The following is a 14,211-nucleotide window of genomic DNA, read 5'->3' as shown; positions in this document are numbered from 1 at the left end:
CGGAACGCCGTGCGCGGCTGGCGGGGCCGGGCGGGGCCGGGCGCGCAGGCGCCGCTCCCGCCCGGCGCCATCGCGGCTGCTGCGGCCACCCCGGGCCGGCCATGGCCACCGACTCCTGGGCCCTGGCCGTGGACGAGCAGGAGGCGGCGGCCGAGTCGGTGAGTGCGCTCCGGGGCTCACGGGGGTCGGGATGGCCCGGCCTGGCCCGGCCCGGCCCGGCCCGGCGGTGCGGGGTCCCCGGGCCGCGCGGCCCCGCCGCCTCCTCACAGCTAACAGCGATGGCAGAAACCCTTTTTCGCCCCATTTTCTGCCATGGGGGCAGTCAGGGCCCAGGGTATCCGATTGTCCCTGGGCTTGGGCTCTTCCTTTAGAAGCAAAACCCCCAGTTTTAATTTCGTTATTTGTTTATTTACTTGCCAATATTTTTAAAAATTTATTCGCTTCCATCCATTTTTTTGCGTATTCAAAGGGCAAAGACGTCCTTGCGGTCCCACTCACCCTCCATCCAGACACTGCACCGCTTCAGGCACTCACCCAGCCTCAGCTTTGCCTTCCAGCATCCAAAAAATCCCTTTTTTTCTCATATTTTTAAAATGAAAAGACGTAACCTTGTACCTCAGAAAATTTTTTTTCTATTTTTTCTGTGCTTGAGCACAGAACACTCACTGAGGATGTGGGGAAGACCCTCGGAGCAGCTGTCCCTGCACATCTCAGGTGGTGAAATAAACTCATCCTGGGGCAGCTTGTGCCAGCCAGGACAGTGCATGGTTCCTGTTTCCATCCTGGAATGCTGATTTTCTCCCATTTTCCATCAGCAGAGCTATTAGGGAGTGGAAGCTACAGACGGAAAACAACCCCTTCCCTGTGTTGTCATTACAGCTTTAAAAAAACTTGTGTTTCTGTTAAAACTTCTGCTTAGAAATAGTAGTATTAAAACTCTTGAAATCAAGTTCCTCTTGTATCTTCGTATCTTCCAGTTGAGCAAGGTTTGTGCAACACTTGATAAATCCAAAGCTTGGGTTTTCCTGGCTGGAATTAGAATATAGGGAGCTATATTTGAATTTCTCTGATTTTCTGTTTTTCCTCATTTCTAGTTGAGCACTTTACACCTGAAGGATGAAAAAACCAAACCAGATGCCAATGGTGAGTTCCAGCTGCTCAGATGGGCTTTGAAAGGGGGGGAATGTTTCCCTGTGGGGGTTCAGAGCACTGCTGCCAAAGTAAATTCCTGATAAATCATGAGATGCCAGAAGAGCTGAGATTAGGCAGCAGCACAGACTAAATATTTTGGTGTCTCAGAGAGCTGTGTGAGCAAAATCCCATGGTGTGGTTGCTAAACTGCACTTGGAGCTGATGCTTGGGTTTTTTCTGCACAGCAGTGCAGCAGGGCAGTTCTCCTCAGGGGAATGAGCTGGTTTGTAGCTTTCCCAGGATATTCCAAAGCTCTGGGGGCGTGGGCTGCTCCTGAGGCTGAGCTCACCTGTGCCCCCCGTAACTGTTCCAATTCAGGTGCCGTTGTCAAGGCAGATGACAATGTGGAGAAGACGGAGGATGAGGAGAAGGGTAAGTGCCTTCCTGGAAAAAGCTTTGGCAAGGCAATTAATTTCATTTAATTATAATTATATTGATTGAATATATACTTAAAGTAAGTCTGCCTTATGTCTCAGGACCGCTGATCTTGTATCCGGCCCCAAGGACTTAATTGTAAGACATGTCCTTCCTCCATAACACTTTTAAAGGCATTGTGTCCTGTAATAACTTGGGAGACTCCTGGATTAGAGTGGAGAGAAATAAGGGGATAGCAGTATCCTCAAGGCAGGACTGGATACAGGAGCAGTTGGATAACCTGGAGCTGGGATTGCTGTAGCAACCAACAAGTTGTGTTTATGCAGTGGCTGCTCGGAGGTGGGTAAATGCTCACATTCTTTCAGAAGGTGGTTTTAGGAAACAGATTTAGTAGCAAAACCCCAAAGTGCTGCAGTTTAACCTCATTTGGATCTCCCTTATCCTCAGCCCTTGTGTTTCAGCTCTGAAATCTGTAAAAGTACCATTTATCAAACCTTCCTTAAAAGTAAAACCCTGGGAGGTGTCTTCCCACATGTCAGAGTGAGGGTTGAGGAGGCCTTACCCTGTCCCAAGTAGATGCCAAACTAAAGTAATCTTCATAAGCAGAGATCTGGATCTGTTAAAGTCCCCCTCAGAATAGTGCTCATTTGATTTGTCCCCCTGGGTATTAAATGGGGCAATCTTTGGGATCTCTCAATGTCTCATCCAAGATGTTTGGGCTCTTCAAGCCATTACACTCTAATGAATAATTTCAGTATTTGGAGGGATTTTGTCCCTTTTAAGTGGCTCAGGAGTTCAGTGGGAGCAAGACCTGGAACAGGCTGTGACTGATGGATTTATGTTTTCCACCTCCTTTCCCAGAGGACAGAGCTGCCCAGTCCTTACTGAACAAGCTGATCCGCAGTAACCTGGTTGACACCACAAATCAAGTGGAGGTGCTGCAGAGGGACCCCACATCACCCCTCTACTCTGTCAAGTCTTTTGAGGAGCTGCGCCTGTAAGTACCTGCTGGGATGAGCCAGAGGCTTCTCTGCATGGAGCTGTTAAATCCTGGGATCAGATATATTAAATAGCCTCCCTTATAACTGGATTTTTCAGTTTGTCATGGGAAGCCTTATTTTTAGACTCAGGGGGAGAGAGCAGTTTTGTTATATCTGCCAGAGCAGATGTGAGTTTGGAGCCCATCAGGTAGCTGGAACCTCTCCTCATGTCCTAAAAAATTCCCTGGTGGCATAGGAGATACCCCTTAAAAGCACATGGGTTTGTGTTTCAGGTTACTGCCAACATGTCATTAATAAGTGAGTGTATCATTTTTATTATTTAAATGCAAGGAGAGTTGGTTTATCTGGGTGCCTGGTGGGGGTTTTCATCTGAAACAACAGCAGTGAAAAACACAGAGGGAACAGTTTATCTTTTCCAGCAATACTGGATTTATGTACTGGAGAGACCAGTATTTTCTGACTTCTTCCCACTGAAAACTTCTACCTGTGCAGCTTTCAAGGGATGATAACTGTGTTTAAGGCAAGGTTGATGGATATATGTATTAATATGCTGAAGAGTGCGTCCTGTTGGGATTGTTGTGCTTGCATTGATCTCAGGTTTGTTGCTCTACAAGCTCCGCAGGAAAATGGGAGCTAAAGAGCCTTCTCCCCATGAAATGCCAGGATGTTTTGCTTTGTTAGTGTTTGTAGTTGAATGTCTACAAAAAGAAGCTGCAGTCCTGCAGTGCCTGTTAGACTAATTCATTCCTGTGTTTCAAAAGGCAAACAATCCCAGGGAGTAAATGACAGGGACAGCCAGCCTAATTGAGTCTTCATTTTGTTATGACTCGGGGTATCCTTGGCAACTGGTGCAGAGTTGGGCTTTGTCTGTCCTTGCTTGGAGCAGCACAAGGTTACGTTTTCAAAGAGCTTTTGTTCCAGCCATCGTTGGAAAGTAATACAGGATTTTGGCAAAAGCATGTTGTGCTGAATGGGAAGTTACTGCAGTGGGAAAGGTGGGCAGGAGACCTGTAACCTGCTTTGAAAGGAGAGCCCTTCTGAGAGCACTCACAGCATCCAGGCAGCACTTGGGGGTCATCAGCTGAGAAATTCCAGCACCATCACCCAGATTTAGGTTGTTCTGAGGTCTCCTTGTCTACACAAGTGTCTGCTGAGAGTAGAAAGCTCCCTTGAGAGAAAGCAGCAGATCAGAGTTTGCTGGCCAGCAGTGCCACCATGCAGTTCTGGGTGTGAGGGCTGGCTTGCAGCCACGGATCACAAGGTGTAGTCACAGCAAACTGAGCTGATTATCAGTCATTTACCTGAGCCAGCACCACTCAGCTGAATTACAGAATCCACACGACTTCTGAAGTCCTTGCAAGGATTTCATGATCCCTTCATCCTGTTCCTCACACTTCGTCCCACGTTTGAGTCATGGAGGAGTGATCATTTTGGCACCAAGATTAGGCATGGCTGAGGAAATAGGACTGGCCTGAAGGACAGGATTAATGCTTTCTGCTCTGTGGTTCCTGGATCGTCTGAGGAGCTGCTTTGGAAAAAGCAGTGCTGGCCTTAGACACAGGTTTTGCCCTCAAGCTGGAACAGGTAGGGTGACTTATTAAATCCAGGGGTTTTTGCAAAGCTTCCTGTCCAGACTTCCTGCTGTCACTTATGGTTCCAGATGCTGACCATAGTTGTTTTCATGGGTGGGATTGTAACAGGGACAGCTCTGGGATGTCTTCTCGAGCGGTTTTCTCACCTTTTTCTACACAAATGAAAACTAAATGGACTTAAATAGGTCATGATAAAAAAATTTTCTTTTCAGGAAACCACAGCTCCTGCAAGGAGTCTATGCCATGGGCTTCAACAGACCGTCTAAGATCCAAGAGAATGCCCTGCCCATGATGCTTGCTGAACCGTATGTACACCTTCTTCCTACTCTCTACCAGAATAGAAGGATTTGAAAGGTTCAATGTGCTGCTCCTGAGTTTTGGATGGGAGGAGGGTGATGGAGAAACTGTCAGGGTTTGGAGAAAGGGTTCCTGTGTTTCTGTGGTTATTAACTATGTGACAGCAGCCCTGGATTTGTCTTTTTCCTAGGGCTGGTACTGAGCATGCGATGCTGTGGGGTTTGGGAGGTCATTGCCGTTTTCCTCATTCATTTGGGAAGAAATAATAGGAAATGGCTCAGAAATCCTGAGTGGGTAAGAGTAGCTTAGGTGCTGATTTTCTTCTCCACGACCCTGAGTTGGAACGTGTGAGGTACTGGGACACTGGGGAAGATGTGTGAGGTGGGAAATTACTGAGAGATAACCACAGGTCTCCTTCCAAATCTCCATAACTGAGAAACGCTGAAGGAGAGTGTTGGGCAGGAAGTAATTCCTGCCCCGTGGGGCGTAGCTGGTCGGGTTGGCCATGGCTCCAGAGCAGGGGTAAATGTGACAGGATTCAGATGCCACCATGGTGCTGCACGCTCTGAGCCGTGCCTGCTGTGCCCCCAGCCCGCAGAACCTCATCGCGCAGTCGCAGTCCGGTACTGGCAAGACCGCCGCCTTCGTCCTGGCCATGCTCAGCAGGGTTGAGCCTGGGAACAAGTATCCACAGGTAAAGTCTGGGGATGTGGCTGTTTCAGGGTGTGTTTCACCCTGGCGGTGCAGTGCCATCTAGTGAAGAGCCTGAGCTGCTGGGAGGCCTTCAGATGTAAATCCATGGCTTGATGGAGCCATGGTGTTATTTCTTTGAACTGCTTGAAGGGGATGGAGGTTTGGGGATTTATCAAAATGTCTTCGGTGCAAAAGATGTGGATTTTGCTCAAAGCTTGTTCCTGTCGGTCCTTCCTGTGCAGCACACAGGATGCCATTGGTCTGTGAGTGTGTGAAGGGTGAGATAATACAGATGTTATAATTCATGCTATCACAATCAGAAGCTAACTATTTCTTAATTACAAAACATTTTCAACATTTCTTAGCTTATCTACTTTCATCACACCATACTACAAATACCTTAAAATTAATAATCTCAAATTACCCCTCATAAGTCTTACTACAATATATCTTCCATAGTTCTATTTCTCCAAAATATCTAGTCTTATTTATAAAGTCATTTTTAAAACTTGTTTCTAGTTCCATTTCTCTCTCAACATTTTTCCTATTTTATAACATTTTTAAGTCAACATTTCTTACCTCAAAGTTTGCATACAAATGTATACTATGTGAATCTTCTATCAAACTTTGAGAATTTTCTACAAACCCATTTCCCACATGTGAGGAGTTAAATCTTTCTGAGAGGACTTAGAGAAATAGTGCAGGCTGAACGGGGTTGGGTAAGTGGGTTTGGGGTGGAAGAGCACGTAACTGTGACAACAGAGCAGACAATGCCTGGAGAGGGACTTTTAAAATCACATTTCCTCCTGGGATGGTTGAAAAACTGTTCAGCCACTTGCATGTTTGTCTTGAATAAAACTTCAGCAAGGATTTTAAAAAGTAGGTGTGATAGTGTTGCCCTGGATGTTAATCACCTCACTCATTATCCTTCTGTTCCTCCAGTGTTTGTGCCTTTCCCCAACATACGAGCTGGCACTTCAAACAGGAAAAGTGATTGAGCAGATGGGAAACTTTTACCCGGAGCTGAAACTTGCGTATGCTGTCCGAGGCAACAAATGTGAGTAAGGGGAAACACCACAAACAGGAATGAGGGAATGATGCTCCTCAGGGGCACCAGAGCAGGCAGGTGGTGAAATAGCTTGGTCAGAGAGGGCCAAAACATTTCCCTGTCTGCACAGCCCCCCTAGAGCAGCCCTTCCTTCTGTCTCAGCAGTGGAGAGAGGGCAGAAGATCTCAGAGCAGATTGTAATCGGCACACCTGGCACCGTGCTGGACTGGTGTTCCAAACTGAAATTCATAGATCCCAAGAAGATCAAGGTGTTCGTGTTGGATGAGGCAGATGTGATGATCGCCACCCAGGGCCACCAGGACCAGAGCATCCGCATTCAGAGGTATGAAGGGACAGGGACAGTGGGGCTGCAGTCGGGACCGGTGTCCTCACCAGTGAAGCAACAGGATTGAAATGACAGATTGGCTGTAGTCCAGGGGGTTCATAGAGGCACAATGGCAGGGGCTGACAAGCAGTTTCATTTCACAAAATTACCAGGTTGGAACAACTCTACAAGATCATCGAGTCCAAGCCATGCCTTAACACCTCAACTAAACCATGGCACCAAGTGCCACATCCAGTCTTTTTTTAAACACATCCAGGGATGGTGACTCCAATTCCAGTACTTGATCACTCTTTCCATAAAAAACTTTTTCCTAATATCGAACCTATATTTCCCTTGACGCAGCTTGAGACTGTGTCCTTTCTTTCTGTCAGTTGCTGCTTGGAGAAAGAGACCAACCCCTACCTGACCACAACCACCTTGCAGGGAATTGTAGAGAGTGATAAGGTCACCCCTGAGTCTCCCTTTCTCCAGGCTAAACAGCTCCAGCTCCCTCAGACATTCCTCACAGGGCTTGTGTTCCCAGCCCCTCTCCAGCCTTGTTGCCCTTCTCTGGACATGTTCAAGTATCTCAACATCCTTCCCAAACTGAGGGGCCAGAACTGGACACCGTGCTCAGGGTGCAGCCCTGTGCCAAGTACATGGGATGAATGACCTCCCTGCTCTTGCTGGCCACACTATTCCTGATACAGGCCAGGATGCTGTTGGCCTTCTTGGCCACCTTACAGAATAAAAATCCTGTCCCTCGAGCAGGGTTTATTCCATTTTAAGAAGGTAAGTCTGGATGCCTGGGGTCCATGAGGGAGTGATCATGGGTGAGTAAGATTGGTTGAAGTCTTTCTAGCCACGGAAATAACTGGTTCCAGCATTATGGTTTTTCTTTGCCTGTAGCTTGAATTCCATCAGGGTATCAGGAGATTATAGTGTTGTGTGGGAACCCTCCACTCTCTCTTTCAGAATGCTCCCCAGGGACTGCCAGATGCTCCTGTTTTCAGCCACTTTTGAGGATTCTGTGTGGAAGTTTGCTCAAAAAGTTGTTCCTGACCCAAACATTATCAAACTGAAGCGCGAGGAGGAGACCCTGGACACCATCAAGCAGTATTATGTTCTGTGCAATAACAGAGATGAGAAGTTCCGGGCTCTCTGTAACATCTATGGTGCCATCACCATCGCCCAGGCCATGATCTTCTGCCATGTGAGTGCTTCCAGGGAATGTTAGTCCTAGTGACCCCTCAGAGTCTGCAAGTGCTAAAACCAAGCCAGACACGGTTTCCAGAAAGGAGCTGAGAACAAAATTGCCCTTTCTGGCTTCTCTGGCTCCTCTTTGAGTGAAATCCTGAAAGGGACGTTAGTGATGGCTGGTTTGATTCCCTGGGTTTGTCCATCCAGGAGACAGCACTGGACTTTTTTATTCCTGAAAAGTCACTGTTACCCCTTAAGTCCTCTGAAGCAAAGATCAGAGTAATGCACATTTTTCCAAAACTTTGAACTGCTGAAAAAATCCAAAAAAGCGGGGTTGGAAGATGGATGAGAATAGGGCATAATGAGGGATTGGGAAGTCTTTTGCTTCTCTAGCTGATACAGGCTGTTCCTGGGACTTCATTTCCCTCAGGTAATTGAGGATACACCTGTGGGATCTCACTGTGAATCATACTGAGACTTGGTTTTCTGAAAGCCACCATGATAATTTTTAGGGAAATATCAGTTCTGACAGCACAGAACAGCCAGGCAGAGTGAGCTCAGAGAGGATGAAAGTGTTTGGAATCCGCTACAGCAGTTTGCTTTTAGGCTGTCTCAAGACATAATTGAAGCTCAGAAAACTGTTTAATTCAAGGCTGTGCAGAGCCTCTGTGGGATTTCACAGCTACATTCAGGTCTTACTCTGCTATTTTCCAAGCTGAGTAGTTGTAGTTTTGTGACAAGTTTCATGTGTTTTCAGTGTACACATGTAGTGTCAGTCTCCAGCAGAGTGAAATCCAAGGAGCAGAGCACAAAGAAAACATGTCTTATTAATCAGGGTTCCTGTGGTGCCTGAGGTGTATTGTCCTCCTTCTGATCCAGTTTGTAAGGGAGACAAAAACTGAGCAGCCACAGAGCTTCCAGTGGGCCCCAGAGAGGTTTATTGTTCTTCCCAGCATTAAACCCCCTCCCAACGTGGGGCTGGTGTGTGTTGCAGACTCGGAAGACGGCAGGGTGGCTGGCGGCGGAGCTGTCCAGGGAGGGCCACCAGGTAGCCTTGCTCAGCGGGGAGATGATGGTGGAGCAGAGAGCTGCCGTGATCGAGCGCTTTCGGGAGGGCAAGGAGAAGGTGCTGGTGACCACCAACGTCTGTGCCAGAGGTAGGGCTCAGCTGCTGCTCTCCCGGTTTGGGCACACACAACAATTCCTCTCCAGGCCTGGCAATCAAGGACACCTCACTGCCTCAGGCCCCGGGAAATTAAACAAAAGGGAGCTGGGGGGAGCAAACTAGGGGTAAAGGACTTCATTAGCTGAATCTGTAACAGAAGGATTAACCCCCAATATGCAAACAAACCAAACTGTAAAAAGTGTGAACTGGCTACTGGTGTAGCGCCTGGGGGGGGTTGTCTGCCCGAAATGTACCTGGAGGCCCTTCAGTAACTACACCCACTTTTTATTCCCTTTATTTTGTCTGGCCTCTGATTTTAGGTAGCCTGAAAAGGCATCACAGGGAGGGCAGCACTGGAAGCAACCTTAGATAACACTTCCCGTTCTTCACAGGAAGAATTCACATCCTCAGATGTTCCAGCTGGGAGTAATTGGTGTCCTTACACTGTGTGCCTGTGGGTAAACATGGGAGTGCTTGTTGGCTTCCTGCTGCTTGAGATGAAAAAGTCCATCCTGTGAGAGTCTGGCACCAAGCCTGCCTTGTGCTGCTGACATTCAGGGTTTGCAGTGAACATGTGCCCAAATACGGAAAACTGAAATATAGTGAAATCCAGTTCACTGTCCCAGTAAGAATTTGTGGTGTAATTTGACATCCCAGAACAGTTAAGACAGGATCGTACTTGGAAAAAAACAAGTGGTCTTTAAAGCTTTGCAGGGAAGGAAAGAGTTTCTGAAATATTAACTGTGGTATAATTTCCAAAATATTTAAGTGCCTTTGGCTGTTTCAGTGGGACTCTCTGCCCTAAGAGCTCGATAGATTTTTATTTCCACTCTGTGAGGATTTTGTGGAAAAGTTCCATTTCAGAGAGTGAGGATTGTTCCTGCTCCAGAAAGATTTAAGTGAAGTTGTGTAACACAATGCTTTTTTTTTGTCAGGGATTGATGTAGAGCAGGTCTCTGTTGTTATCAATTTTGACTTGCCCGTGGATAAGGATGGAAACCCCGACAACGAGACCTACCTGCACCGCATCGGCCGCACCGGCCGCTTCGGCAAGCGAGGGCTGGCCATTAACATGGTGGACAGCAAGCACAGCATGAACATTCTCAACAGAATCCAGGAACATTTCAGTACGTACCCTCAGGCTTTCTCCTTTCTCTAAACTGTTGAATCACTGCAGAATTTGACTTGTTGGATGCTGAGCAGGTCTAAGGGTGTTTGTTGAGCCTTAAATGGGTGGCAGAGGAGCACAGCAGGAGTGTTTGGTGTAGCATCACTTGGGATTGTGACCTGCTGCCTGTGAGGCAGAATAAATCAGGCTGTGTTTGCTCTCTGCCTGGATAGTCCTTGAATATCCAGGATTTTCCAGGGGTGGGTAACACTGCAGTACCCAGATGGGCCTTCAGTAAAAGGAAACAGTTTTAATTTGTATTTTTGACTGAACATTCCCTGATAAACCAGAACTCAGGTCCAGCTGAGGAGAGCAGTTCCCTTCTCTGCTCAGTGTTACAAAATCTGACCTATTTATCTTCTTTCCCAGACAAAAAGATAAACAAATTGGATACTGACGACTTGGATGAAATTGAGAAGATAAATAACTGAAATAGCTGCTGGAACTGGTGTGTGCCCTGCTGTGGAAGCTCTCCCACTACAATTGGATCAGCGTTTGGATTGGCACAGCCTCTCAGCTCGTCCTGAAAAGGACTCCAAGATATGAGTACACAAAAATTACCTCATTTTCAAAATTGTAGTTGGACTTCAAATTGTACAACTATGGGGAGGAAGAGGAAATGTTTACAGAAGCTTTTAACATTTCTTAGTTTAGCCTTAAAATTGGATGATCTTTGGAATTCTGAGAAATACACTTGCCAAAAGAGAGGCAATAGGGAATTATCTAAAATTGTAAAAGAAAAAAAACCCCATGATTGTCTTCAATTGGAAAAATGTGCAGCATTAACCTGATCAGTTTAAATTCAACAGCTGAATACATAATGGACACAAGGAAAGGAAAAAAAAAAAGAAAACCTAAAAACTCCAAACAAGGCAGCTGGTTTTTGGCTAAATACTTGTACAAACTAGGATGTCATTCTTTTTGGCTCTCCCCTGAGCTCTTTAAGACTAATTTCTGGCTTTCTGATGGATTTGCCCTGCTTTTCCTTACATAAATTGTTCTGAGGATGTCTCCAGTAGCTCCTACTCGCAAACACAGGTGCCATGTCGCTTTGCTGGGCAGTATTTTCTTTTCCTTTGTCCTGGATTTGTTGGGATGGCCGTTCTCCGTGATGTGGGTGGTGGAGACACTACAGGAGTTCATCCCAAGTGTTTAACCTGGCTGCGGTGTGGGTGGGTGGGGTGGGAGGGGCAGTATGAAGGGAACTGTACTAATGGATTGCCTGATTAAATTCACCTCTGTGAATGAAATTCACCATGTGATTAAATACACCATGCTGTGAAGCTCAGCATGGGTAATGTACAGAGCTGTTGGGCTTCACCCATCACATACAGGATTAAAAGAACAAAAAATCATGATAGCCTGGATTGACCAAAACAATGTACCCTTAGAACACCAAATTTACCTGTTGCAGTACGTTTCGGTAGCAGAGTCTGAGTTACATTGCTCAGCCAAATTGCAGGTGGGAGGTGCTCCATAGTGTAAAATAGGTTGTTGGTCCCTGCCCCGGGGTGTTCCATGGAGAAGGAAGGAGTCACAGCTCCTGGAGAAGGAAGGATGACGCCTCCTGTGTGTTGGGACCACTCTTGTGCACACAGCTGGACACTGGGGGCTGTTCCCCCAGCCCAGTCTCCAGGAGAAGGAGGCTCCTGAACCAGAACTTAGGGTGCACAGCTCTTTGCTGGGGGGAAATGGGACATGCGTGAGCAGCCATGGGCCTGCTACTCAGCATGGGAATCATGTCAAGACAAATGTATAAATTGTAAATTTAAACTGAATTGTTTTCTTTGCAATTTTGGCCATCATATTCTGTTCAAAGACAGGAATATGGATCCTTTTACCAAGTAAAAAAAGGCTCATTTAAAATGTACCTAAAATTTTAGGAAATTGTGCACCCTTTTATCAATTTGTATAAAGGCTTTAGTGAAGAAAAAAAAAACAGCTTAAAATTAAACTTTTTGTATTCTGGGGTGTATCTATTTTTATTCTGTTGGAATCCTATTTAAAGTGGCAGGTGAGTGAGTGCTTGCGTGTGGAGTGGAAGACTTGATTTAATCACCTACTTTCCTAGTACAGTTGAATGACCTGGTGACAGCAGAGTATTGGGTTCAATTGTCATGGAAGCTGCTGCTGGTCCTGTGTGCTGTTTCTAATGTACTTTTAATTGGAATTAAAGAACACATACTGAACAATCTCTTTGCTGACTTCTTGCTTCAAAACTTTGTTGGTGTTGAAAAGCCTCAGTAAGGACATTCTCAGCCAAAAGTCCTGATAAGTTTTGTATTTGTGACAGAATGAATTTTAATGCTGAAATTCTTAAAAGATTCCCACAAAGAAGTTTGTTAAATGATGCTGCACAATAAATGAAGTCAGATAAATGTTGTTCTTCCCCCATGCTTCTTGTGCTGGAACTTAAAATTGCTGCTAAAATCTTCCCAGAACAGTTCTAAAGGGAAGAGAAGGAGAACTGAGGGAGAAAAGAGGTGTTTTCCCTGCACTGTGCTTGCCTAGATCAAGACTTGATGTTTTTTGCCCATCTTTGGAGATGCTGTAGCCTGGGTGAGGTGATTAGAAGCAAACTCAGCTTTATCAGGAGGAACATCCTGCAGCATGAGAAACCCACGGTGAGCCAAGTCACTGAATTGTCTGATTGTTCTGTTCTTGCTCTCACAGCTGCCTGGTGGTCCCTGGCTCTGTCACAGCTTGGCACGGATGAAAAGTGCTTCCTCCTTGGCTGCAAGCTCGTGTTCAGCACAGGACACAGAAACTTCAGGTGTGGAGGGCAGGTGACCATCCAAAGGCTGATTTGGGCAGCCCCTGAGGTATTTGCCATCAAATTAAAGGTTTCTTAAGAGCAGGAGTGATGGATAAACTTCAGCTCATGTAAGTCATTTGAAGTTCAAGTTTCAGCCTAAAAGGTTTTATTTAACACAGGATGGGAACACTCTGAAATGTAGGAGTAACACAGTACACACAACAGGCAGGAATAGGGAGTTAACTACCTAACACTGAAGGAAACATGGAAAATAGTCCCTTTTCCTGAAACCAAGTGAAATACCTTGTGGTTCTGTTGAAGGCATCCACGTGTTTCGATATCTGGGACTGCTGCTGCGTGATTCCCATCACCAACAGCAGCAGGGACCACTGTTCCATCAGATACCGGTTTTACAAAGCTGCTGGACTCTGAACACTTGATTTAGCATCAGGTACCACACTCACAGCCAGCACCAGCAATCAGCTTTCTGCTCCTGTTGTGCTTGTGCTCCTGTGCCAAGTTGCTTTGGCACTTACACTGAGCTTCAAAATAAATTTGGTTTGCCTCAAAACATTTAAACTCACTCATCTGTGGCAAGTGGTCCATTGTTAAAGGAGATTAAAAATTACTGCCTTTGAAATTCCATTATAAATAGAAGATATTTCTCTTTTTTAGCACAAGCACATTGTATTTTCCTAATCCTGCTAAGTCACCCAACGAGCCTTTTTATGATGGTTTAGTAAAAGATGGCTTACTCCTTCAGCCAATTCCCATTAATACCTTATTTAAAAATTCCCAAAGCAGCACTTGCTTCTTGGACTAAGTTCAGTGTAGTCTGAGTGGAATTATCTGTAATATCCCTTAACTATCCATCTCTTCTTACCTGTGTACCACAGGAGCCAAATAAGAGAAGGAAAACCAAGGAGAAAATCCTGTTGCTCCCCAAGATAGCCAAAATAATAATTCTTTGTTCTTAAAAATATGATTTAGTCACAGTTAAGAGCTGGACTGAGGTTACCCAGAAAGACCTGAGCCCTCACAGGTATTTTACAATCAGTCTTGCAATGTAATACTTTACAATAACTCATTAATGTGTTATTACTGTTATTTCCAGGTGTGTTTGGGGTTTGATCTCCTTTTCAGTCTCTTGAGAAGACGTTTAGGATAATGATAAGCTACTGGAGGTGGTCTGTGGGACTCAGATTCAGTCAAGGAAAGAAACTGAGAGTTTCTAGCCAGGCAGACACCTGAGAAAGAGCTGGAGAGAATGTAAATAATTCTTTATCTCTCTTGTTGTTCCCATTGTTTATAGTTAAGTTCTATCACTGTGCATCAAGCACTCTGCACCAATGCTGTGAGCTGTTTTCACTTCAGGACCAGTGGATTTGGCCTTTGCGAAGC

The 14,211-nt window shown here is 45.8% G+C and overlaps 1 protein-coding gene across 2 annotated transcripts; it reads left to right on the top strand.

Moving 5' to 3' along the window:
• Positions 1-12,247, top strand: LOC100228959 (ATP-dependent RNA helicase DDX19B). Of its 2 annotated transcripts, none has more exons than XM_030289408.4 (12): positions 1-158; positions 1,095-1,143; positions 1,510-1,563; positions 2,428-2,563; positions 4,372-4,464; positions 5,048-5,150; positions 6,092-6,206; positions 6,360-6,540; positions 7,498-7,735; positions 8,717-8,879; positions 9,823-10,014; positions 10,425-10,916. In XM_030289408.4, the coding sequence occupies exons 1-12, from the start codon at positions 102-104 to the stop codon at positions 10,484-10,486; spliced, it is 1,443 nt and encodes a 480-aa protein (XP_030145268.1). In that variant the 5' UTR covers positions 1-101; the 3' UTR covers positions 10,487-10,916. The 2 variants fall into 2 exon arrangements, with proteins under 2 accessions (XP_030145268.1, XP_030145269.1); XM_030289409.4 differs by having other exon boundaries at positions 2-158; positions 6,363-6,540; positions 10,425-12,247.
• The last annotated feature ends 1,964 nt before the right edge of the window (positions 12,248-14,211 follow it).

This window comes from Taeniopygia guttata, chromosome 21 (genome assembly GCF_048771995.1).
Source record: "Taeniopygia guttata chromosome 21, bTaeGut7.mat, whole genome shotgun sequence".
NCBI lineage: Eukaryota > Metazoa > Chordata > Aves > Passeriformes > Estrildidae > Taeniopygia > Taeniopygia guttata.
Note: the sequence above shows the minus strand (reverse complement) of the source record. Positions and strands in the feature narration are given on the sequence as shown.